Genomic DNA, 26,889 nt, shown 5'->3' on the forward strand with positions numbered 1-26,889 from the left:
CACCGTTGCACTTAGCAGTGGTGTTTTTTTTTATTCTCATTTTTCACACCTTACACCCGGCACGACCGCGTACATTGAAGTCTTATCGCCGCAAAATGTTATGGCGCTGGCCAATTTACGGCCAGCTGATAAATGTTGTTGATAAATTGTTATGCCCAAAAGCGTCCACAGTTTTTCCTTAAAAGGGAACGGGGATGATTCAGCCCCGAACATGAGCATTCGCTTGTTTGTTTTTGTTTACAGTTAGGTGCAAAAAACCATTAACATTGTTGCAGCTTTTCATAATTTCTCTTGATGAAATAAAAATAAATTCTTCATAATGAAAATGTAAAATGTGTGAATAGTGCAACTAAGTTATTAAAAAAAATATCTAAATGATTTTATGGCAACATTTAATCTTGGTAGTATTTACCATTCCAATTGAATAATGTTGATGAATGTGGGGCAATGTGCACTGTGGGGTAAAATGCTTCACACATAAGAAAAAAATTGTTTAGAAGTTTTTTAAACTTGTTATATAGCTGTAGGGTGCTACGTGAATGTCTTGACATTGCATTACGATTTCGCACACAAAACTAGATAAAATGCAATGGATCGGTGTTCTGCCATCGCAACAAACAAATAATAGATGCATGCATTCGAACACTGATTGCAACGAATTGAACATTTGTTTGGTTGGTTGAAATAAATGTTGTTTAATTTCTCATGGTAATAACATTAAATTTGGACTTGTTCACAACCTCAATGAGCATGGCTTTTTTTTTAGTGCTTTCTGTTTCACGATTCGGTTCATTTTGCAACAGTAACGTATGCAAAAGAGTGTAGTGTTGTTTATGGTTTTTTTTAAAGTATATTTATTATTTATTTATTTATTATGGTATAACGGACGTTGCCGTATTGTTAGAGCCAGCATGCTCTAACTGACTTTTTTGTTCTTAGGGCATTTCCTCCCTAGAATTAGGCCTTTCCACGGGCTTTCTCGGTTACTTTTCTAGTATATACTTCGTAAAAATATTAAAAAATCTGCCAAAGTTTGTAGTTAGTGAAATTCTTCAGTGAACTGCAAGAAATAAGTTTTGTTGCATTAACGGTGTATATTGCCCTTCCTTCCCCTGTCTATAAACAAACGTGTGAATTGTGTCTTTCATCGCAGTGTTGTTATTATGCAACTTCACAAATGAACTGATTTTGTTATCGTTGTTTTCTAATCGCAAAACTCGTTGCCACATATTCGCACTCCTTCGCCACCCGTCGATCTGTTCGGGGCAAAGGGTACACATGGGATTGCCCAAATGAGGTTCAGGCACGGCGTTTCTTATCAACTATCTCGTTCCCTTTCGTAATCCCCTCGGGAGTGGTCTGGCCAAATTCCGTCTCCGGATGGATCGAATCGTAACTAATGACAGCAAGGCTGACACCTCCGGCCTGGCGTAGCGAAGCGTCTTCTTTATCTCCGCCGGCGGGCATCTAATCATTAAAATAAGTACCGTTCTTTTCCTGTTTGCAAAACACCTTCTCTATTTGGTTGGTGCCCATCGCAAAGGGAAGCCCCGCGCACGTTTTGATAAGCGACTTTTATCGGAACCGGAAATCATTTACTGCTGCCTTCCACAGTTGCAAAACTTTTCACCCCGCGTGTCTAGTGGCCAAACCGAATCCGGTTCGCATTACAGCTCCAAAGGGGGTTGCTTCGTTCGTGTTTTTGATTTTGTGTTCCAGTTTGCAGAAAAATCCTGGTGCCCCGTACATTCTGTCTCCTATTCGGTGCCGATAAGCGCGAGTGGAATGTTTCGTTACATGTCGGATTTGGCAGCCCAGATTATCGCCCTGGTTGATGGTGATACTTTGTGATAACGGGGTCCGATTGTAATGGGTCTCGAAAAGGGGGAAAGCTTTGGCCGTTCCGTTCAGTCGAAATGATATCACGTTGCCATACGGATCTCTCAATGTAACGAACACATTTTCCTCTGTTCTGAATGTTTCCTTTTTTAATGAATTGTTGTCGGTTTGTTATTAATGTTTTTCTTCTTTTTATCTTTACAGAATTGACCGACCTACACGAGCGACACTAGTGTACTGTTGAGACAAGTCGTAGACCGGGCAAAGAAGCCGTGTTAAACAGAGAAGGAGAAATAAAACGACAGCTGGTACTGCGTTTTTGTGCAAATTAGTGAATTAAGTGAAAAAAAGTGGAATTGGTCCAGGAAATTTGCGGCTCCCGAAGGAAATCGGAATGAGTGTTTAAGTGAACGCGAAAAGTCCCCGGAAGTCCCCAATAGTAGGCTTTGAAAGTGCTGGTGCGCCTTAAAGTGAAAGCAATCTTGCTTGATTATCATCCCGTCTTGAAGTGTTTAAAACCCGCAGAAATAACAAACGTGTAATATAGCAATTGTGATTTTGTGCTTATAAGAAAAATTAGAAAGAAACGTCCGTTGAGCACGCTGCAATTGTACGAAAGTAGCCTGTTTTCCAGTACAACAAAGAGGCGAAAGATAAAGTAGCACACATTTCGTGGGGGGAAAGCACCCACCGGTTTTTCCCAGTCATCACTCCGTAGCAATACCATACCGTGGTGAATGACACTGATAGGGCCGGGCGCCCCAGGAATGGCATTTATGATGAAGAAGAAAAAGTACAAGTTCTCGGTGGAGCTGCGGCTGGAGGAGCTGGTCGAGGTACCGTTCCTCAACGCGGTCCTGTTCGCCAAGATTCGTCTGCTGGACGGCGGATCCTTCCAGGAGCACAGCAATAGGTGAGTTGAGCCTGGGTTTTTCGGCACGTCTTGCTCGTTGGAGGTTGTCCTTTGGGAGGAGTCTTGTAGTAACAAAAATATTCACACAATGTTAGACACTCACCCCTCCAACAGTCATAAATACTCTTCGCTTTCGAAGGAAAAGGGCAAGGTGGACATTATTTTCGCGACACATTTCCAACGGGGATCATTATTCTTCTTGACGTGACGATGAAGATGATGGGCGTTCGCCTCGTTACGGAACGAAGGCTAATGGTAGCGTTCGTGTGTGCACAACTTGTCTGGAAGAGTTGCAACACACACGTGGTCAACGGGTTTTACTTCCTCATTGCCACGCACGTGCCTCACCGGATGACAGAATATGCCAAACAAAGCGAAAACAACTGTCACTGGTGACTGCAGGGCGTAGTGTTTTACCTGAGCACATAACAAATGGAGTTTAGTGAGCAACTGTACATTCATTTTCTTTTTGATAATGGTGAAGTACCTTAACGATAAATCGCACGTTTTAGTGGCAATTGTGTCAACCTTGCTCGGTGCACAAAGTTTTGAATGAATGAGGATTCACAGGGACTATGTTCCAGAATTTACTTCTCCAAATAGAGACCATGATTGTTTGGTTTTATAAACGTTTTTTCAAAAATATAGCACTAAAAACTGTGCTAAAAACGCTTGAAACTCAACGTGTTAAAACAATCCACTGTTTACGCTGCATGCATTTCTGTATTTGTTTATTTAGTCCATAGGATATTGATTGTCTACATAAACTGTTGCTGAACAATACTAAACCATACGCGTATGCGTTATTCTAATCGTTCTGAAAGTGGACAAACCTGGAACGTCAGCGCTAATCAATCGTTCTTTTAGCACAGGTTCGTCAATTTTGGAATGTTATCTGTGTCTCTGTATCCTAAACCTTAAATTTGGTAGGTTTTGCTGTTCTCTGTTTGCTTGACAAATTTATATAAGGTGCAAAGGAATGTTTACAGGGATGTCAGGTTGGAGTGCTAATTTTTTTCCAGACATGGCTCGTAGCCAGTATTTTATCGTACATTTTTAGGAATCCAAATTAGTTACTGATGAAGATATAAGTATTGTAGAGTAATATACACATATAGACATGTCTACGCCTTATAACTTTGTTTAAGATGCAAAACCTCTGAAATGATTCCGTTAATCACTTTTAGATCTAAATGGTTTCCTATGACATTTAAATCAGGCCTTCGTAGTTGCCTATCCGAAAGCAGTTTATTGTTCTGTGAATTCCGGTCGTCGGCCACACCACAACAACTATACTGGAGATTCGCTAAAATCCTAGTACCATTAAAAAACTATCAACCCATTCGCGGACCACGTGACGTTACTTGGCAGCCGCATACTTTTATAACCTGAAAAGTTCACTTCCGAACGATACCGGTTGCCATCCATCAACAGCAGCACGGGCCACCATTTTTCTTTTCCGTCTGCCATGATACTATTAGACACCGACCTTCGAGGACGTTTGGTTTTGCGTAGGGTGCTTGCAACCAGCAGTGGTGGAAGTAGTCCGAAAGGTCGTGCAAAATTAAGGCTCCGTTTGGTTTGCAGTTCGTCCGATGTAAAATGCCTTCCTTCGCTTTGCGTTGCCTGTGGAACGTAGCGCCATCGAACCGGCTGCCAAAGAGAGATAGAGTGTCACGAGTACGTCACGAGACCGACCGACGACCAACGCCAGTGGATGGCGATGGCCTCAAACCCCGACCGAAGGGGTAAAAGTGCGGAGAGACCAACCTTGAAACGGTCAACCTTGCGTCAGTGTAAAATTCAAACCAGTTTACTAGCTCGTTCCCCCCTTCTCCACACTGTCCCAAAGTGACGGGTTTCGTGGTTTCGGTTGTATCGTCGTGCCGCCGGATGGTCCCTGGTGGTTCGATTTCTGGTTTTCGTGTGCCAACTTTATTTTTTGTCCCGGAACATGGTTGGGTGCGCTCCAAATAGAGGAACGAAGTGACCGAAATCTGACGTAAACCCGAAACCCGTGTATCCTTATCGATTTCTCAAAAACTGAACCCGCAACGGGGGGGAATCCCGAACCCGGACAGGGTTCGACATTTTGCAACTGATTGAACGTGCGCCTTGGATTCGATGAAGTCGTACAAAATCGGTGAAGTTTCAGGTGGAAAAAACCTTTACGATCCCGATGGCAACATTTTTTTTCTGAGCATATTTTATGAGCATTTTTCATCCAATACTTTCCTAAGAACTTAAATAGAAAAAATGTTGCACCGTCTGAGGATAAAAGTAACGCCTTCTGCGAGAAACTGCGATAAAAAAGGTTTGACAGGCTCCTTGAAAACACAAGTAGATAATGTTTCGACCACTTTTGCCTAACTTGTTTGTTTATTTATCACTCTGTTATATCTTTAAAGCCCAAGAACATCAGTGTTAAACCTTCTGCAGTTTTCCATATTTAAAACCAATCATGGGGTTGAGCTTCTTTTAAATACACTTTTATAGTACTAGAAACGTTGCCTGATATGCAACATTGACATGATTTTTTTTCTCTATTCGATGATGCTCTCTTTTCCATGCCAACGCCCATTTGTATATCTAAAAATTATTTTCATGAAATATTTGGGAGACATTCAAAAATGAATTAAACAAAAAAAAGGAAACCGAAAAAGGAAACAACAACAAAGAAAATAAAATAAAAAAATAATGTGAAGAAGTTGATAACTTTCAATCGAATCAATTCTTTCAATCGCTGAAGCTTACGATACTTGTTACAAAGCTTTGCAGCAGTAGCTTTGAAGTCTCTATTTGTCGTACGCCCGACTGAAGGTATGAAGCGCCACGAGACCGCCTTTGATATCATGGCAATAAAAAAAATGCACCCAAACGATATCATGCAATTGCACTATGGCAAGATGCAGACGCACGCACACAGCTGTCCGACAGACAGAGCAGTGTGAAGATAATTGAGCAACCGACTGTTGCTGGTATTTTTCCCTCCGTCATCCGCTGGTTAAACTGTTTTTGTTCGAACGCGCCAACCTTCACGTATCGCGAGCGAAACGCGAAACTCTGGCCCGCGTTGTGTTTGCACGACAATGGTCATCGACACGTTACGATCGGTCGGAAGGCTACGCACACTCCCGCAGAGCAGCAGATGGCCACACCGTAGTGTTTGTTCGATGTGCCGCTCTTGATTACTGCACCAGCATCAACGTTTCGTTCGACATCGCTGAACATCGGCCGGGATATGGCCGCTTGCGCGAGTGCTTGTGGGTGGAATTAGAAAGTTCACACATAGAACCATTAGATTCGCGCTACTTTTCCTCCAACCGCGCACGATTCATCACCGTTCCCCAAAGAGTGCGTAACGCGATTTCTTCGCGATCGGTTTGTGATCCGACTCTGCTGCTCGTGCGAAGCGATTCTGACAAGCCGAGGGTCGTGTTGGGGTCCGTGTTAACTGAACCTAACCGATGCAAACGGCGTGGTAGATAAAGGCTGCTCGAGCGATTACTAACCGGCAATTCCGCTAAGTACTAGCGTTGGCCCAAGGCACACGCCAAGGACTACCACTATCGCTGGTTTCAACAGCCTATTACTAGGTCGTGGCACCTCGTCAACGTGATCGTATCGTTCGGTCACCGGATGCAGTTATTACTTCAATGGCTTATTTTCGATAAATTTAAAATTGAAATGCGTAAACTTCGCTGTCTTCGATGCAGCTTAACACGTTCACTGCCATGGCTATCATTTTTGATAGCCAGCTGTCATTAGTTCTAAAAAAAATTGCCCCAGAAATAAATGAAAATGCAACATAAAAATTACAGTAATATTGAATAGCAATTCTTTAGGAAGCTAAGTCTTTGCTTAGCCCTCAAAAACCATAGGTATAATAAATGTTCTAAACTTATTTTATAAAAAAATATTGTACTAAAAAAGTGTGCTAAAAACGCTTGGCAGTCAACGTGTTCAAGGTAACATTCAGCCGCAAAGAGGTTTGATCGGTTTGATTTAGTTCTTTTGTAAGTTGTGTTTGGAATAATTTAATGAATAGTTTGATCAAAGAACTTGAACTTTATAAGTTTATCTATTAAATTCTTCATTTTGCAATGTAAACAAATGAAAGTGTCGACATTTTACTAAACGAACGAATAAAACAAATGTGCATTTCATACTAATTTTCTTTTTAAACAAATTAATTTTAAATTTGTTTTCTTAGATTTTCAAGTTAATTCCTTTCGGGTTACTTAATTTGGCTGAAGGAAAATAGATTCTTAAAGCCATTTGGTAATTTTTTATACAGACCTCTTCTTGAAAGAAGATTTGAGAGGAGAAAGAATGTGGAAATTTGTTTTCCTCTAGGAAAGAAACGCTTCGCAATCTCCTTTCGTAGAACGGAATGATCCATCATTCTTCGCAGCGTAATGGTTTAGACAAAGTTACTGTTAACCGGATCCGATCATATGCGAGCGGTGGTCCAACCACCACTCATTAATGTACGAACACAAACACAGCTCAGTGTGGAAGGTCGCGGCTGGATTGTGTTGTTGTAGCAAAGACACGCCACGTTCGAGGACGTATGAAAATGCTACTTCCACTTCACGTAAGATTACTACGTGCCTCTCGGGAAGGGGTCAGGAGCGCACGTGTCAATGAACCGTGACGGTCGGGGATGGCCCGGGCCCCACGAGTCGACAACCGGTATGCAATCCCCTCCCACCGGTAGTTCATTTGCATAAGCGATGCATGCGTTTATCTGGCCCTCAGGGGTTCGCTCTCGGGAAAGTCTCCCGTACAGTGTGGCATTAAAAGAACCAAACCTGAAATCAAGTCGCCTGCAATGGAAGCGTATGATCCGTTCATTTTATTGCCTCCGTCGTCGAAGCCGAACGCCGCCGTCACGCACACCAACACCGAGTGCGACTCCATCCGCGACGATTCTATGCTGCTAAGCCGGATGTTCTGTCGTTTGATGTCTTTTTGTTTAATACCCACCCTGTCTCCCTCGGCCGGGTTTGTCCAAATATGCGGCTCTTTTTTCCCCGCTCTCCTAATCCGGGGATGTGTGGCTCTTGAGCTCATGGTTCCGGCAGCTTCGACTTTGACGCCAAGACAGCAATAAATACGATGCCACGACGAAAGAAAAGGCATACGCAGCTCGTAAAACTAAGAAACTCCGGTAGATCGCAAGGAAACACATGACCAATAGGGTATAAACGAGCAGCGTTCCATGCCGGCTTCAAAGCCCTGTCCCCAGCGTTTGCGACCGGACATTGCTTCGCCGTTCGAATGTGTCCGTAAATGACCAAATGACCCAGTTCGGTCGTTCGGTCTCCCCCTCCCCCCACCTCGGTTGACCCTCGGTTGATTCGATGTGCCCGCCCCTCGGGCCAGCTTCCTCGGCCATGACCAGGGTTTAAGCAATAAGCATAGCGATGGGGAGGACTGAATGAATTCATTTATCAATGAAACGCAATCGTAATGCATGAACTGTCGAAGCAATGCGTTAAATTCAAGCAAACCTTCAAACGCGAAGGCTGCGATTTGTTGTATTTTGTGGTTTTGAAAATGTGAACAAACTGTTTTTTGATAGATTAATGAGTCTAGTTTCAAGTTCAGCACCTTTTTGAAGCATAACTTTTCAAACTTCCTTGCCATTATTAGGGCTTGCTTATAACAGAAGTTGGAAGGATTTATTTAACTGCGGTTCGATTGGATATAACGAAGAGAAGCCTCTTGTTAGGAAGCACTGAAAAGGATTGTAATTTACAAAAAATTGAGTGCGAACTATGTTCAAGATCGCATATAGTTCACATAATTTATCACCAAAAAATTAATTTCGTCTCCAAAGATTTTGATTTAGAATTCGTTTTTAAAATCTCATATTTAATAAAAGTTAACCATTCTAAACAAAATAATTTCGCTGGGCAACTAACTAAAACCGAATGAAGTTTATTTTTATTCTACTTTTAAATTTCGCAACTCCATACATTATTTGCTGACATCCCATACATGGACCATTCACTTGGCTCCCTTTTTAATGAAGCTGTTAGCATAACATTCGCACCATAAAAGAGAACATTTACTGAGTGAACTGTGAGTCAGGTTTTTTTTTCTGTTATTTTCCAAATTTCCATATTTCATCGCGAATCGCCTCGAAGCGTTGGACCTTGAACTATTTTTAGCATTTCAAGTTTCTTACCGAACTACGGAATTCGGGACCGGCCCGATCGTGGTTTGGCTTTTCGGTGCGTACAAATCGGATTACACGACTTTTTTGGACACGACTTTCGACTTCCGCAATCCACCGGGCGGTCGGTTTCAAAAATTCCACATTCGTTCAGGCAAGGGGGTTGCACGCGGGAAGTTGTGCGTTTTCGTTTCGTTGCTCCACGACGGTACATGTCTCCACGATTATTGGACCCAAAGGACGAGCAAAATTAAAACAAATGGACGAACGATCGAAAGCAAGGCACTATTTATTGCTGCGGCAATAGAGATAAAGAGCGGCGCGGTCGAATAATGTGCCCGAGAATGTGTGTCTCGTTTTCTGGGGGAGCAATATCTTAAGTGGTGGAACATTGTCCAACATACATATTTTGTTAGTCCACCGGAACAACGCCCCCGGGTGTCGTACCCGGGGTCCGATGTTGAGGTGTACCACACACCGGAGTGCTATTCGAAAACTTCAAAACAAACATCCGGCAAGAAGCATTCCTAGGACGCGCGTTTGAAATCAATCCACGTGGCATATGTTACCTATGTGACACTGAAAATACTGAAACCACAATCCGGAATGGGAGCGGAAAGCAAATGGCGATCGACGTTGGTCTATTTTTATGGATGTGTTCCCTACGCCGTCTGCCGGGGACTCGCGAGAGCGAGCGGTCCGACAAGTGCGGAGACTATTCTTGTCGTTTCGATTTCCGATCCACGTCGTCGTTCTGTTTTGGAATATTTATGTTCATGTGTCTCGCGCTTGGCACAGGAGAGGCGGTTGGTTCATACGCACGCCGCCGGGTGTGTGTGGAAAAAGGTAAAGCGATGTCGCAGGGAATTTTTTAACTTCAAGCGACAGACAGCGTCTTTCAAAATAGTTACGACCGAAGACGGGAGTTGGCGGTGTCGCGATTGGACAACATCATCTATTTTAGTGCCGCTGTCGATGATGCCACCGTGGCCCAAAAAAGAAGCGTTTCTTTGCACAGGAGTATTTTACCGCCACGATCAACATTCACAATCGGTCATTCACCAGCCACCAGGCGACATACGGATATATGAACCTGATCTGGATTATGAGCCTTAGTCCCTTCGACTTCTAGAACGACACCTGTACTAAGCCTTACCCGCACGTGAGCTGTTGCTAAGCACACCCCTGGCTTTTGCCAAGAACTCCTGGCTACCCTTGAAGCCATCGACGACCTACTTGTTGGCTTTGGAGTGGAGTTCGACAGGTTGTGGCGCCCGTGGCTTACCAAAGCGCCAGCCAGTAAGCTGATACTCTGCAATCGCTGCCCTCGCATGCCCCACCATGTTGCAACATTACTTTGCTGACGGCTCACTGCGGATGTCTTTCCGATCGGACGTGATTTACCTCCACTGCGCCAACTTTATGGGAGTGTGTCAAACGGAATGTTAACGCTCAGTTTGATTGTTGTTCTTATTAATATTTCCATCACACCCTTCAAGAGCGTCACCCAGTTTGTGCTCCGCTGGCGTATCGACTGTCATTTGGTCTGAAGAGCAGTTTGTGTCCAAAAATATAGTCCATCTGAGCTGTGCTCATACTACAAAACCTTCTCGTTAAGCCAACCCCCTTTGATGGGGGATCGTGTTGCGTCATAAGGATTTTTATATTCGTTTTTGGTTTCAACCCGACGGCTAAACCACACTTCAAGGTGCTACAGGTTTGTGGTTGACTGTTCTAGTTGTTGAATTCCTTGGTAGGTATTGGTTGGCAAAATAAGATTAAGAGATTTTGTGGTCAAACTTCAAAATGATCGCGTCAGGCATCAGGGTATCAAATGAATCCGAAATTTTAAAACTTTTGATGGAGATTTAGAGTTATCAAGGGCCATGTTTGAAATATTGAGTGTCAAACAATATTTGGAAATGATTCAGAAATGTTTGTAAAATGTGCCCTTTTTGCACATTCAGTCAAGCACAACCTCGCCATCATCTCACGTGACGAAAATATTCCATTTCTGACACAAATCGCGTCCCTCGCTTTCATCGTATAAGGATTATTTAACACATTTTCGCTTCGGATTCGTTCTCCTTTCGTTTTGTAAATGCAAATAGAAAATGCCTTGCTTTGCGGCCCCGTTGTCCTTGTTTGTTGACAAGACAGCCCTCGATGCGATCGGCCTTGGGCTGTTTGCGCCAACCTATAACGCCGCTCGCTGTGTACCACTTCTATTGACACAAACGCTGATCGCTCAAAGAAACGACAAACCAGCAAAAAAAAAAAAAATGCTGCAAATCGCGAAGCAAATGTCACAGCTTTCAAATAAAGATAAAAGAAACTCCTCCATCGGCTACCTTAACGAAGCGATTACGATAAATGGCGATGCACACGCGGCACAGTGAGATAAGGTAGAACAACCTAGCGGGCATATTGTTGATACATTTTTTTACCATTTTGATCGTTTTGATTGACCAAAAGTGATTCAAAAACATTTAAAAATCCATTTTATAATTATTTGCTTGATTAGCGCTACTGTATTATGGAAAATGATTGATACTTCTTCTTGGCGTAACGACCGTATTGTGTTGGTCATGCTTGCCCGTTAAGGGCTTACGAGACTTTTTACCCTATGCGCACGTGGATAGTCAGTCCTCTCGTACAGGGGAGGTTTCGGTCTCAGTTGGAATAGATTCTTAAAGTATGTCTTTTGAAAATTCTGAAATCAAAATTACAATTCAAATTCGTGTTGAATTGACTAAACTTGCATTGCGTTTTTATCTTTGGCATAGCACAGCTTGAACATTAAGCGATGTATTGAATTGATATTAAGACATCTTATTTAACTATTTGGGTATCATTTAAACTTTATACAATTTACATACAAACACTTTGACTCTTTCCGATATGTCCGCCTCTTATCCCAACGTGTGCGGGGAACACTAAGATGAAGCAAACTCTCGACGCTTCGCGCTGGAGCAAAAAGCTGTTCAAATGTTTTTTTTTTCCTGTTTGTCGTCCTTTTCTTGTCATATGCTGCAAGCCCGTATGCCAACCCGTCGTTAGGTGGACCGGTATCGATAAGGAAAATAATAATAAACAGCTCCAGCAAAGATGGCACGTGACATTTTGCCACTTTTATGTTCGGCTGTTATTGCTCAGTATGCTTGTATTCAATTTGCTTCGGCTGCAAGTGCCATAAAACCCGCTCGCTAGCTCTTTCACCTGTATTTTAATTGCATGTTTACGGACTTTTTCACTCATGCCCAAGAATGTGTTTTTTTGTTTTGTTTTTTTTTTTTTTTTGCTCTAGTGGGGAAAGTTTGCCAGAAGAGCGAAGAAGAAAAAAAGTCCTTTCTCGACCTGATTTTTCAAGGTGAACTAAATCGTTATGCATTGTGGGATGCAGCTTTGCAAAGCAATAGCATGTTCGGGGGGTTGACAACATTTTTTGTGCCTGTCCTTTCTACCCGGAACACCCCAAGCGTTGGTTTTTGTCAATAACATGTCGATTTTGGAACTATTTTTGGTTCAGCGATATGCTATCGATTTGATTTTTTCTAGTTGCTTTTGCCCGAAACATTTTTAAGTCATCAGGGTTTGTTTGTTCGGTTTTTTATGTTTCCTGTACACCGTCCGGAACCATTTGGGCAGATTGTGGAGCCGGGTTGTCAAATGCAGCATGTTCTCCATTGCGCTTCAATGGTGCACAACTTATTGTAGAGATGGCTCCATTGATGGAACAATCGTTGGTAGTGGAACTGAACCACCGGAGAAAAAAAAAGATAACGAGCAGCGTAAGTACGTCATCGAATCGTACGGGTTGCTGCTGACGTCATACTGCGACAAGAACCTTCCGGATATGGAACGCGCAAATGAAATGGTTGGCGCAAAAGTTAAACGTTTTTCCATTAGTCCACGAAATGTGTCGCTTTATGTAACTCATTATCTGGTCGTTCTTGGCAACGTCTCACTTCAAAGGCCTAAGTGTTTTTTACATCACAGCTTATGTGCTCGAAGTTCAAAATTGCCATGATGGTTCGTTTTTCACCTTTTTATCGTGACCTTCCAGATCGTTCAAATACGGCTAAATGATTCTTAATTCAACTTCTTGCTGTAACTTAATTTACATTTGACTTTAACAAATCTTTTTCTGGTTTTCCTAAATCTGTTTCAATATACAACATGTACCTTAATTTAATGCTCAATTTCTGCCAAAAATATGTTTTTCCGAGTCTGTTGATCCAATTATTGAAACGTTGTCCTTTGGTTGGATTGATGTTTGTTGTCTTGTATAAACCAGCATCATATACTATCCATTATTGACTGTTGTCATTTCGAAAATTTCATTTTCGTTGCCCCGGTAACGTTTCAAGCGTTTGAATTACCTGCATCAGTCGATTTTGATTAGAATTTAATTGAACGTGGAAAGACGAAAAACAGATGCAATTACTTTGTCGTTCATGGCGTGGGAGAAGTATTACGATTGTTAGGTTTTTTCTCATTCTTTTTTTTCCCTCCAAGCGGTTTATAAATAACGCTTATAACACTCGGTCATTCGTTCATTCATTAGGCCGCACTTACGAGGCAAACACTTTCAACGCTGCGAATGGCGAGAAAAATCAATCGTGCTCTGATTTACATTTTGATTGCTCACGCAACCGCCGAGTAACTCGAAGGGGCCCCCCTTCCCGGCCGTTGAAGGTAATTAATGTGTGAAATGCCACCTTTCGGTATAGAGCTCGCTTCATCTTGAACGTTTGGATTTTGTGGTTGTTTCGGTTTCCATTTCGCTCTCATTTCTTGCTCGGCAGGAAAATCGTGTGCATTTCTGGCGCATTTTCCGTCCGCAAGCACCAAAGGAGCATTACAAGCTTTCGATCTGTTCACGCCACCTTCCCTTTTTGATGACTTGACGTGCCGGGTACAATGGGTGCCTAGCGAGGAATGGAAAGAAGATGCCGGCACTAACAAACGCAATTAGTAAACGAAAATCTCAGCGCACACATTTGTTTACCTCCCGATTTCCGGGCACGGCTCGTGCAGGAAAGCTGCCTTTGGTCCACGTGGTCACGTTGCGCTGGGTTTTGCGAACGATTTGCCTTTTTCTCTGAACTTTTTACTGAAACTGGTAGGGTTCCAGTTCTGTTGGTTTCGGAAAGGTTTGTCGGTGTGATTTGCCTTTTCGAAGCATTTAAATCGAACCTGTGAGTTATATAACGCGTGTTTAGTATATCGGAACTAAAGTGGTTAAGGTTTCGTCAAGTCAAGTTCGAAAAGAGGGTAGATTATAAACGTATATGTTTCGGTTCACAAGACCTTAAACATAAAAAAATAGTTCTAACATTTCCGACTGTTTTTTTAGATAACAATGTTTGACGGACATTCCTGACTAGTTTGTGTACAGAACGCAAGCATAAAATTAAAAACGTTTCAAAATATTGGTAAACGGGTGCTTCTCTAAAATCTAGAGGAATTGTAGTAATTATGAACTTCGGTTTTTGTTTTGTACGAAATCCATGTAACAAATTTATATTACTTTATATTATATAATAGTAAAAATGTAAAAAATATTCACAAGAAACTTTAAAACAATGTAGTACATTTCTTCACAAACGTAAACACGTTGCCTGGCACGTAATCCATTTTGCGGATGACAGCAGTAATGCTCATTAGCTCTTTACACTAATATACTAGTTGACTTATGTAATGGTAGGCCATATAAATTACTAAAATGTATCCTTCGAGAAGTCCAGTTTTTGTTGGGTTTTCGAAACCCGTTGGTTTTAACAAATTTTAAAACCAAATTCTACCGAAGTGATTGTACCAAAAAACTGTACTAAACCAGCGTGGCTGGCAACGTGATAAATTGATAATGTTACGAGTACATTAGGATTTAAGTTGCTTGCCTGTATTCATAATAATAAAGTGTACAATCAAATTTTAAAATAACTACAAAATACTTATCAACATCAATTTTGTAAGCCATTGAATCTGAATCAACTTCGTCAAAATACTGCAAATTGTAGCCGTTTCTAATCAGTTTATGAAACAATTTGAAATAACTGGAGAATGCATTTCTGCGGCAATGTTATTCCTGAGCGAATGTAAAGACAGCTCTCTATCTCTATCGATAAGTAAACCAGTGCCTTCGCAACGATGTTTCTTCCAAAGAAAATCCACCCGAAAGCGTCGTATTTTATCCACGCGCCTGAACTAACATGCAATGTGACCTATTCGCGTCGTGTATGAGGTAGGTGACCGTTTGATAGCATAAGGGCGGGGAGAGTGGAGGTGATCTAGCTGCCTCCTCCTGCAGCACACCTTCCCGTCAGACGGTTCATCCCGCTGATGAGAGCGCGTGATGAATTGTGTTCGTTCTGTTTTCCCGCGTGTGCCCTTTTATGGCACGTCCGACGTCCAGACCGTAGCCGCTCACGTGTTCCAACCGGTGGATAGCTTAATCTCGATTGGCTTTGCTGTAGCTGGTAATCGTTTTTAAAGGCTCAGGTGCTCATTTAACACTGGGATGTAGCGAGAGATTGAGGTTTTTTTCTGCTCATTTTGGATTTGCTACCGCTCCCGGATGTCAGATAAAAGTGTCTAAGAGCACGTGGACGGTTATCTGGTACAACATCCAATTTGGAAACTGTATACGAGATTCCTGGTTACCCGTTTGGCCAGTCTGGCAAATCAATAACCCGTACTATCACATGGCAACAACTTCCCGCTTCCTTTGGTATTTCCAGCTATGTCCACAAGCTCGCCGCCGGAAATGGCTCCACCTCGACGGTGTCTATCTCCGGAGCTTCCGCGACAACCGCGAACTGGACAAACAGCACACACGTTTGATTGCCTCCACCGCCCTGCTGTCGCTGATAGCGAACCTGAACGCGCCTGGATTCTCCATTCTTGACAACTTTCTCATCCTGGTGTCGCCCGAAATGGCGATTTTCCAGCGTGCAGCACGCGCCGATTGCAATTGCAGCTGTACAAACGCGAATGTCCGGGCTTGTGTTTCACTTGTTTTTCCCTCGATGCGAGCAGCCAAGCAACAATATATCGCCCCATGCAAGAAAGCGGACGCAATTGTTGCAGTTTGGAAGGAGTTTCGCGACTTCATGGGGCAGGTTGTTTTTATTGATAAACGCATCAGAAACGCGCACGCTGTTGGAGCGGACTGGTTTGTCCAGTGAACCGGCGCACCTCGGCGCGATAGTCGGTAGGGTTGCGGACACACGTTTTGCTGCCTGAATGCACGCCGATCTCCTCTCCCCGGCACTTCCTCACCGCTTTTCACGTTACGTGCGTGCCGTTTTGCAATGACCAGGCGAGGGTGAAATCAAAGGCAGTGAAATCAAGAGTCGGACTACTTAAGTTAAGAGTGCCCGAAGATGGTGCATCACCAGCTCTCGGTTTTTTTACGCGGTCCCGTAGCCGGAGTTGGATGTGCGTGCGTGTCTAAGCTGGAACTAAAGTGCACCGACTTTCCGTCCAAAGGTGCCGATTATGATGGTGGTGATGAGTGGTGTGCCGCTAAATGGGATGGGCCTTTCGTCAGTGGATCAAAACTGGAGCGAATAGTAGAAGACCAGCACTGAAACTAGTGAAAGGAACGCTCCTTTTAAATCTTGACTCGATAAAAAAGCGAATGAACTAGATTTTTAAGTGTACCATTTTACTGCACCGTCGTACACTCCTTTGCCACTATTTTGAGCTTGTTTTCGTTTTCATATAGCACATTATAGTGTTTGTTTACTTATTATTGAGTGGATTCTGTCTTCTGTTGCGGTGAATACTTTCATTTACACTTACATTGTAATTGTTAGTAAAAATTGTTTCTTTTTTTTTGTACGATTTTCAATGTAGTTATTTATCTTTCGTTTAAGATTGCCAAGCCAAGATATATTATATTTTTCAAATCCAATAAATTGATAAGCGAATCAGCCCAAGTCGACATCAATTTAGCAGAATTATTTTTAATTGAAGTCAGAATGCTCACCTACTCGTTCACTTAGTATTTTGTAATGAGTTAATTTTATTTCTTTTTCATTGGGTAAAACTGTTTAGAATACGAAAACCCTTTTAAAACGTTAATTTGTTGTTCGGAACTGGATATAAATATTTTTTGATATTGAAATATAACGTGTTTTGCTGCAGTAAAAACTATTTAATGATGTCAACTAACACTTTGACATTGTCAGAGAAACCATTTTTGATAGCCAGCTGTCATCAGTTCTAAAAAGTTTATACCCCATAGATAAATAAAAATGTAACAAGAATGAATTCTTCAGGAAGTCAAGTCTTTAGCGTTCGAAAACTGTTGTTTGAATAATTTTATAAACAAAGTTTATCAAAAAAATTATCTTAAAGTGTGCTAAAGTCGCTTGGCAGGCAAAGTGTTAAGTGGAATAATAGTTATATTCCGTAAAGTGATCATCTTCATGGTTGGTACCAACACTGAGCTCCATTCTGTGCAGAATGTGGGTCAGTAGTGTAACATATATTTTGATATTCTTGGCAACCTCTTCGCGCGGAGAAGGGTTATGGCTTTTTTTGTTTATCCGCTTTCTCGCCTCCCGTCCCACCATTCCACGACATCTCTTTGTAGTTACACACCCCGCTCGAAGCCGGAGTGTGTTTTCTATCGTTGGTCGCGTTAAAATGGGTTAGTTAAATATTTATCATCCGGCACATACGAAATCCGCCGAAACGGAACCCTTACCCAGCTGCCATGGTACCAGTGTTCCGCGATGCGCAGTGGCATTCCTTGGCCGAAAGTGAAACATGGCTGGCTCAAGTGAGACGAATGGAATCTGTGCTTTCTTTGCATTTGGACAATGCATTTGCAGGGTGGTGGGTTTCCTTTTTTGTTTTCAGAAACATTCCTCTGTTATTATTATAGCTTAGTGAATGATGGTAGGTTATGAAGAAAATGAAATTGATTATCCTGTTGCCTCAGAACAACCAGCGTGAAATTGCGGGAAACGGTTGTACCGAAAACTAACGGAGCGTTATAATACCGTAACGATTTTCCCAAAAACACTGCTAATGGTGTATCACTTGTGGTGATTTTCATCGATTGCCTCTACCTTTGGATACGGCAACGACGTCAGCACACGCTCCAACAAGACGTACGGGGTTGATAAATAATGCCAATCCCTGGGCTCGACCTTTGGTGCCTCCTCTGGAAACACTTTTCCCTTCAATCGCCGGCCAAAGGGAGTTTCGGACCGTTTTCCATCATTTCCTAGAGCCACGAGCCACAACAACCCGAGCTTCTTCCACCCAGCGTGTAACCCGTTCGACCGAGTTAGTAGCTAATGAAGTTGCGTCACCATCGCCAAGCAAGTGTGATTTAACGTCACACGGTGGCAGTGTCTTAACGTGTGATTGAGTGTTTATGGCGTCTTGGTTTCCCGCATCATCGAGAAATGGAGAGTGAGAGCTTTTTTTTTTGTTTCGCCGTTTGCTTTTGCGGTATGGGTGTGGGGTATATATTTTTTCCCAACAAGTGATCGATTAAATGAAAGGCATTTGGATTAGCGACGTTATGTATCTTTTCTTGTCAATATACTTACTTTCGTAGAGATTACGTAACCTTCAATTAACATATATAATTATCTTCTCTGTATGAACCTAATTATAAAATTTTTGCTTAACATTTAAAACAAGAGGGGAATCGCAACTTTCGTCCCTTCTGTGGGAATCGGAAGTTTCTTATGAACTTTCCCACAGATTTTGGTGGTCTGCGTCATTTTCCGTTCTCCGAACCGGAGCCATCGGGCCAAACTCTTTCCAAATGCTCATGCTACACCTACCGACATGTGAAAAAGGCGAAAAAACAACAATCCAACCTCTTCTCGGAAGTCCGAAGATAGAAAATCTCTTGCAGATGATGTGGTTCGACGATGTCGATACACATTATAGCACATTTTTTTGCCGTGTCCCTCGCTCTCCCCCCCGGGAATGGTTTATTATACTTGGTTGTCACTGACAAACACCAGCCGTTACCGTAAATCATCTTAGTTTTATTGCGTCGCCAGCAGCGGGCATTTTCCCACACCCATCGAAATGGGAAGACCTTTGTGAACTATCGTTATGCCGACGGGAGTTGTTTTTTTTTTTTTGGTTTCATTTGCTTGCGATGTAAATCCACCGTTTTTCTCGTCGATTGGGCTATCGAAACCAAAGCCATGTTATCGCTCTTTCGTTGGGTGCTTGATGTTTATAATGTGTTTTGCTTCATTTACTTTGGTATTGCTATCATATTTTCTGCTACAAAAAGAGTGTTTCATGTTTAGTATGGGATTTTACTAATATTTATTTCACTTTTTTTTGTTTCGTTATAGGTAATTCATCGCTTATAGAAATATGACAAAATTCGCCCTAGTATGTAATGGAGATCCGTATGTATGATATCGACTAAGCAATGCTCTGGGATTAACTCAAGTTTTGCATACCGTTTACATTTGAAAGTTAATTTAATGAATTATTTTATTTTTAAGAGTTTCCTTCCTGCCTGCATTCTCTAAGAATCAGAATATCTACAAAGATGGATCATCGGACGAGATGACGGCACTCTTGCCACCATCCACCACCGTTCGTTACTCGAAGTGCTGTCCGGAAGTGGTGGTTCTAATTGAGCCACCTTCACGGGCCACAATGTCAAGCGGGCATTGTGCAACATCTTTCCGAAAACTTCACAGTTCGATTCTGCGATGGCATCGGGGTGGTGATAAATTGCAATCAACCGTGGGAGATCGCCAACCGCGATGGTGCAGACGGTGCATTTTTGCATGGCCATTTTGGAGCCTTGCCGTCGAGGCCTACAGCCCTAACCGGCCCTGACTTCGCTTACCGACTTCCGCGAAGCGATTCGAATCGCATTTACTCGTCGCCGAGCGTGTTGTTTCGCCCGAAAATGCTGCTGCCCCAAACCGCCGGTGCCTAATTGGCGATCAATGTTCAGGCGTGACATGAATCGTTTATACGCCCCGTCTCCGGGGTATGTGAAAAGCGTTTCAATTTTCACAATGTTGAAAATCAATTTCACATGCCCCTGGCGCTTCGAAATTCATTGATACACGGTATGTTGACAATGGCAAATCGATGGAAACGAATAATAATTTGAGGACAAATTATCTGAGTTTGTGATTTTTGCTTCAATCGTTGAAACCATTTGATAATCATTTCAGAATGTATTTTTAGGTGAAACAAATATTTATAAACCATAGTGGAAGATCGTGTGTTGTCATCATGTCGCCACTCGAAGAGGTCAATCAGTCGGTGTCTTGACACCCAGTCGACCCCCACCTTCAGCTGTGCCCTTCTCTCCGTTTGAGTCGCGTTTGCTACGCACGAACTAGCTACCAACCAAGGCTGCCGGTTCCGGTTCCAGCGATAGAAACAATACGCAACCTTCACCGTTTTGCATCACTAACGAATGGCTGATGTGGATCCCACACTCCCTCCACTCATCTTGAGTTTCTTCTGGTCCGGTCCCTTCTTGGCCAATTGTAAGATTGTTGATTGGCAAATTATGTGTAGGCAAGCGAAGAATTCGCATCACAACCCCTGCTAGGTTCAGCAGCAACGGCAGCAGCTGGAAACCATCAAGGTGTGCAAACATTGGGTTCCCTCAAGTTCCCCCCCGGGTAGGGAGACCCATCCGGAAAGGTCACCACATCGCGGATGTCGGACGGTGGAACGAATTTGCATTCGCCTTTTCAAGTTCAATGCTGTCCATCTAAGTTCGGCCATGGGATGCACGGCGCGTGCACGGCAAAGGGTGGAGGTGTTAAATAAATATGCAAATCTGACGCCATGCACCACGGAAGAGTGAGGCGTGCCTTGGCCGGCGATGGTGATCTTGGGTTTTTGCGGCGATCCAGCTGAACGCTAGCTGTGCTCCATTTTGGAACTCATTTGTATGCGGGACCGTTAATTGAATCCACCCTAGATCGTTACATTCGACTCGTCGATTCGGCAGTAAGTTATTGTAACCCACCAAAACACAAAACCATTTCCGAAACCGAACTCACGAAAAACACCGTTTCCATCGTTACCAGCTGATCGACTCGATTCGATTGCGTAGGGGTCGCTCTCGGGCACGTCGATGCGAGGTGGTGCGCTGTTGACTATTTTTATTTGATTTCTCAGCCACTGAGGAATGTGTGGTAAACAAAACCGTCGACGGCATTCCCTTCCCCGGTCGATGTACGAGAAGTAGGATGTAATCGAACCGCATCTCTCCTACATTGCACCCGGACACGGCAACGGTTTCTTCACATCATCCACCCAGCTTCTTGAACATTTGATCCCCGATGACTCACGGCTAACCGGGGTTGGCTGTGGGATCTACACGAGGTTGGTGGCGTAAGCCTCTGTTCTGGTCGCGATGACAACGATTCCTCTATTTGTGCGCGTTTGTCATCATCGATCGTCGCGGTTGAGGGAGTCCGTTCCCTTTTCACCCGAAGCCGGTTTACAGACTTATTTGAATATCGAGAGTCGTTGAAGAATGTCTGAGCAGACGCTGGTATCTTTGTTGCCATCTTGTTGATGTTCGCAATTTATTCAATGTTAAGAATTAACTTATACAAACATATCTAAACATCGCCTTTAATCGTTAGTGGATCAGTAATTGTACTTTTTTTTAAATAAATAACCACGTATCCCATCGGTTTGTTGTTCATATTTGGATTTTTTCTATTAATTTATACGGATGGTAAACATTTTATGATACTTATAGATCTTTGAAATATAAACGCTAAATGTGAATGAATCTCTTTCGACTTTATATTTCTACTTTATTTTCGGTTTTTTGTAGGGACAATATATTTTGTTAATTGTTTCACAAAGTACATTTTCCCAATAAAACTGCCAATAACTTGACAATGCGACTTTATAAATTTTATAACTTTTAGCCAACGAGTCTATCGAAAAAGTAGCACCATTTTTCAACACATTCTTCCTATTACTGTAAACCAGTAAAGAACATCCATGGACTCTAAATGATCGATTTGTGTGTTCCTTCGTAAACTAACCTACTTCCACCGGGTTTTTGGTTCCACCGCACACAAAATGTCGTTTACTGTCGCTTCTCGTTACGAAACTTTTCGAGATCGACGATGGTGGCGCGACGCGGAAAGTAAAAGAAAAACCAAACGCACCTAATTTTGCTTGCATTAGGTGTGGTGCGCCCACATTTTCCAAATTTTCCCCCATTGCACCAGCAATCTCCTGGATTCCTGGAAGGGTGTGGTAACTTTTCTCATTAATTAGGACGAACCGGCACTTTATTTTGGTAGCATATCAGCATAATGGGCGCCCACCGCGTGGGGACCGCTTAAATTGGGTCCAGAAGCTTAGAGCTTAGAAGGGACGTGGTGAAAGTTCGGTCGGTCGGCTTTAGTTGTTTCGATGTTATGTAAAATATTATTTTCCCGAATATTGTGAGCCTTTCTAAATAAAAAGGTTAAGTGCAGTGGATTTACTAATTGTTCAACAAATTTGTTTCTCATTAGTCTCTTTCTCTAGACGAGGATGAAACAGTCTACTGTGGAGTTTTAATAGTAATATAGGAATATTTGACAATAACCCTTAGCTGAACCTGCACTAAATATTCTTTAAAATCAAAGTTTTAGTTGGCAAAAATTCCTTTCTATTAAAACCCCACCTGAGTACTCATTGGGTAGATGGTATTTGTTTTGACAGGGGAAAGAAACTTGATGAAAATATGCTCCCAAATCGACGTGCCGACGCTCGTCGTCAATCTTCTTTAATGCATTTTTAAAACCCCGTTGGTGTTTGAACAAATTATCGTTCTTCTTGAGCTTTCCGTACCTTTGACTTTCTACCCGTCGCCGCCGGCTTCAGCCCCCGCGCCTCGCGTCCAATTATTTCCCCGACAATGATTAATGGCGGAGTGTGGGGTCCTTCGATCGAGCGACCGGACGCTCGAATCCCTTCGCCACGAATGTCAAACACCTTCGAAACGAAATGTCAAACAACAATGATTCGACACCGTTTCGCAGACCGCGCGCGGCCGGGTGGGCGGGCGGGAGCGCCACCTATCCGCCCACCCATACATAAATTATTATGCTCACTGGCACGATTTTTGGTGGCGTGTGCGCCGCCACCCACAAAAAAGTCACTGACCGTACCCATTGTGATGCTAGGGAGGAGGATGGAGACGGGTTGGCCCAGTCCTGGCGAGCCAAGGTCCTTTATCGGTGTTGGTCCTACCCAGTATCGGCGAACCTTACCCTGTAAACGTCGCCCTTGTTGAAGTCCTTTTCAAAGCTCCCAAATGCGTACACGGCTCTTAGATCGTCTGATGCCGACGATGGTGTTGTTGTTGACTGAAATTTATTCGATTTTCATATCACTTCATGTGGCCAATTATGTTTTCGGAATGACACGCTTTTTTCCCTTCCATCTTCGCCTTCGCTTTTCTTTTCCCGGTGCGTTCGGTTGTTTGTTTGAGAGCGTAAAAACGAAACGGAGTGCTCTGGTTGGATGGGTGATTTATGGATTTTCCCTGTCTCCCCTCCCACCCCGTCCCGCCATTGGGCACGTTTGGGGAGATGTTTTTCGTTTTTCCGAACTGTTTGTGTAAGACGAAGGTGTGGCGGCCAAGAATGGAGTCGAGCGCTATTAGATTGACTTGACACCAATTCCAGGTCAGCAACGATGTTGTGAACAAATAAATCACAAATCCGTAATGTGAACGGAACAAAAACAAAAACCGAAAACAAATCGCTGTCGGCCAAAGTATGTACTTTTCCAATGCCTCCCTAAAGGTCACGTCAGTTTCCCTTTTGATTGTTTCCCGCTGGCAGAGGCAGAGTCGGATGTCGTTGGTGAACCCCAGTGGAAGTGAACAATCGAAACGGAAGTGACAAATTGAGTCAAACGCGATGAACGAACGCACGTGCCCTCGCACAATAATTAATGCATACCCGGTTATGACATAGCACACCGACCATATTTTCCAGCTCGCGCCACAAATGTACGAAGCGGTGCGTGCTTGTCGTTGTTCAACTGGTTTGTTGTTTGACGAGGCGGGCTTACATTGGTGTCCATTTCATTCGTCTAGCTGGAACGATGAAGCGTAGGACGCGGGAGGAAATGTACTCTTTTTTATTTTGTTTAATATTCCCCACCGTCAGCGAACCAACTGCCAGACGAACGGCTGGTTGGTGGAAACCGTCAAACTGGAAACCGTTTTTCCGGTACAACACATACACCGGATGATGGTGCGTCGACGTCGGGCGGGAAATGAAATTGGCTGCACCTAACTTTTTGCCCAACACACAGTGCGTGTCACGTTTGGGTGAGCGACGATGCGCACACATTGAGTGAAATGCGTTCGCGTAAATGGACCTCGAGGCCCATATCGTCCGCTGGCATGCGCAAATTTCACTTTCTAAAGCTTGTTGAGTGTTGGTATGCACTTTGGATAGGAAATGGTTTGGCGCGTGTATCCGGAACTGCAATATTCCATGCATTTATTATTTCTGCTAGTTATCGTAGCGGTACAGCACAATTGTTGCAGGTTTGTTAGAGTTTTTTTTTTGTAATAAAAATGTGTTCTTTTGGGTTCCTGGAAATATGTGAAAGCCTAGCCAGGTTGGAAGTAATTTCGAAACCAACTATTTTTGTGCTTAAGCTACATTATTTCCTATGCTTTTTTAATTGGTGAGATCGATGCAAAATGTTAAAGATTGCAACGACACTTGTATGTTCTGAAATATTATTTACAACACGATAAGATCACGAAAGATTAGGCCGCAGAAGTGAAAATTATCTAGAAATTGAAGTTCTTTTGCAAACGGCAAAAATAGATAGTTTGGTCTACTGTCTGAAGCTTTTGCGTTTAGCAGTGATCGTAATCGAAGTTTTCTTATAATATCTTTAAACAAACATTTCCATTCGATATTTCAATTTGATTGGATTGGTTGGGTCAGTCGAAAACAGTACTGTAAAGTGGGTTGCTGATAGATGATTCCCTTTAAAGAGTAAACGCTCTTTTCCTTTGCTTTAAATCGGAAATAACAGTACAGAACATTGAAATAAATAAAAATAGTAAACTATCACACAGTACTATTTTAAAGTACACATGAAGCATGCTGTTATCGATTCAACTGAACTCTAAAGTAGAAACGACACTAGAACCAAGATGTATCACAAGTGAAGCCTTAGAATTGTTGAGGAACCTTAGTATAAGCTAGATATTATAATCGCTACTTTAGGCGTCAAATTTAAAGAAAAAATATTCAATGAAATATTAGACAAAAGTTTTCAAACGAGATTCGAAAACCGAACCTCTGGCATTAGATCAACGTTCTTTACAAATATACCATTTATGATTGTCAAAAATAACGAAAAATTACATATGTCTCTGTAAACAAACTTAATATACTTAGGATACGCGCCACCAAGTTTTGAATCTGATGATGGTTTTAATAATGTTTAATCTATCTTTCGAAGTGTCGTTTCTATTGTAATAATCATTTATAACCTGATGGTTATAAACCTTCTTAAATGATTTGCCAACGTTAATAGCATCTTATTTATTTTAAAAAAAAACCTTGTTTTCATCAACCTTGACGTATCATATCAATCTTCTTGTGTGTTGCCATAAATATTGAGCATAGGTTCATTTGCAATAAAAAGTGGCAAACAGCAGTGCCAAAGTTCTTAGTATGAACTGCTTTTGTGAAATCTCTCGTCGGTTTGCCTCACGCTCAAGCTTACATAAAACTTGAGCACTCCCATATCTTTGTAAAATCAGCACGTGTAATTAAACTAATGCCGCAATCAAGCGTGACACGTACAAACATATTCCACCCGCCGAACAACATAATCACCACGATGAGCTCCTCGGTACCGCTTCAGTGTTCATCCCTTGTACGATCAATTTCCCATCGGTCGGCTTACCGAACCGGTGGCAGTGATTAGTTTTTATTAGTTGCCCGTCGTTCGCCCGAATCATTCGACCAGAAACTGTTCAATGGCTGCGCGACGACGACAACGACAATGACAACCAATGAGAGGAGGACTGGCTTTTGTTTGGCTTCCCGTGGCGTGGCACAAACGCGATGTCACACTAATTGCATTCTGCGCCGTCGAGACGCGACCGAACCGGGCGGCAGCGGGGGAAGTCTTCCCCGTTGGGTTTGTTCGAATCCATTTCCCTTCCCGGACCCTGTGACACTCTGTGTATGCCACGCTGTCGTCTGCATCCTACGAATATGCGCTAAAAATTGAATTCGATCAATGACAAGAGTCGACTGGTTGTTCGATCGTCAGTCAGTTCGTAGATTGAATTTGAACGGAAAACGTAAAACTGCTGCGTTCACACATACACCGTTTGTTTGTGTGTGAATTGGGAATTTAATTCAGTAATGCACCACTTCGACCGGAACAACGTGGTCGGCCTCTTTTTGCCCGTGAACTTCCCTCCGATGCATTATTGTGTGTCGCGGGATCGATAATGTCATGCCCGAGCATGATTGTGACCGCCACCTGGAGTGTGACCGCTGGTCAAGGACAACCCCTGTGCGGTGAGTAATATCCTGCATACGTGCAAAGCAGAAGAAACAACAGCTTTAAAAATGCACCGAACTCCTTCGAAGTGTAAAAAATTGTGTGTACTCAAAATGTCAAACACTATCTTCTGATGTCGCCACCGAAATAGAACGCAAACCGGCACCCGGCTCCCTGGGTGGCAGAGTTCCGGGCATCTTATCGGTCGAAGTTGTCTGTTTACGTCTGCTTCTCACTGCTTTGTACAATGTCCATTTCCTTCTCGGCGCCCAGCATACACTGTTTTGTTATCGGGGATACTGACTGTTTTGGTTTGTTTTTATTATAACGATCCAAACACACACTCACACAACGTTACGGATAGAGACTGAACGATAAATAAAAGGTCACTCCGTGGCGTGAC

General features: G+C 42.8%; 1 protein-coding gene across 1 annotated transcript in view; it reads left to right on the forward strand.

Moving 5' to 3' along the window:
• The first annotated feature begins 2,576 nt into the window (after window positions 1-2,576).
• LOC131282258 (nuclear pore complex protein DDB_G0274915) overlaps window positions 2,577-26,889 on the forward strand; it is a 37,091-nt gene continuing 12,778 nt past the window's right edge. Inside the window, exon 1 of the mRNA XM_058311675.1 lies at window positions 2,577-2,752. Coding sequence (XP_058167658.1) covers window positions 2,577-2,752 — 176 coding nt within the window. The remainder of the gene's footprint in view (window positions 2,753-26,889) is intronic.

Source organism: Anopheles ziemanni, chromosome 2, assembly GCF_943734765.1.
Source record: "Anopheles ziemanni chromosome 2, idAnoZiCoDA_A2_x.2, whole genome shotgun sequence".
NCBI classification, from domain to species: Eukaryota; Metazoa; Arthropoda; class Insecta; order Diptera; family Culicidae; genus Anopheles; species Anopheles ziemanni.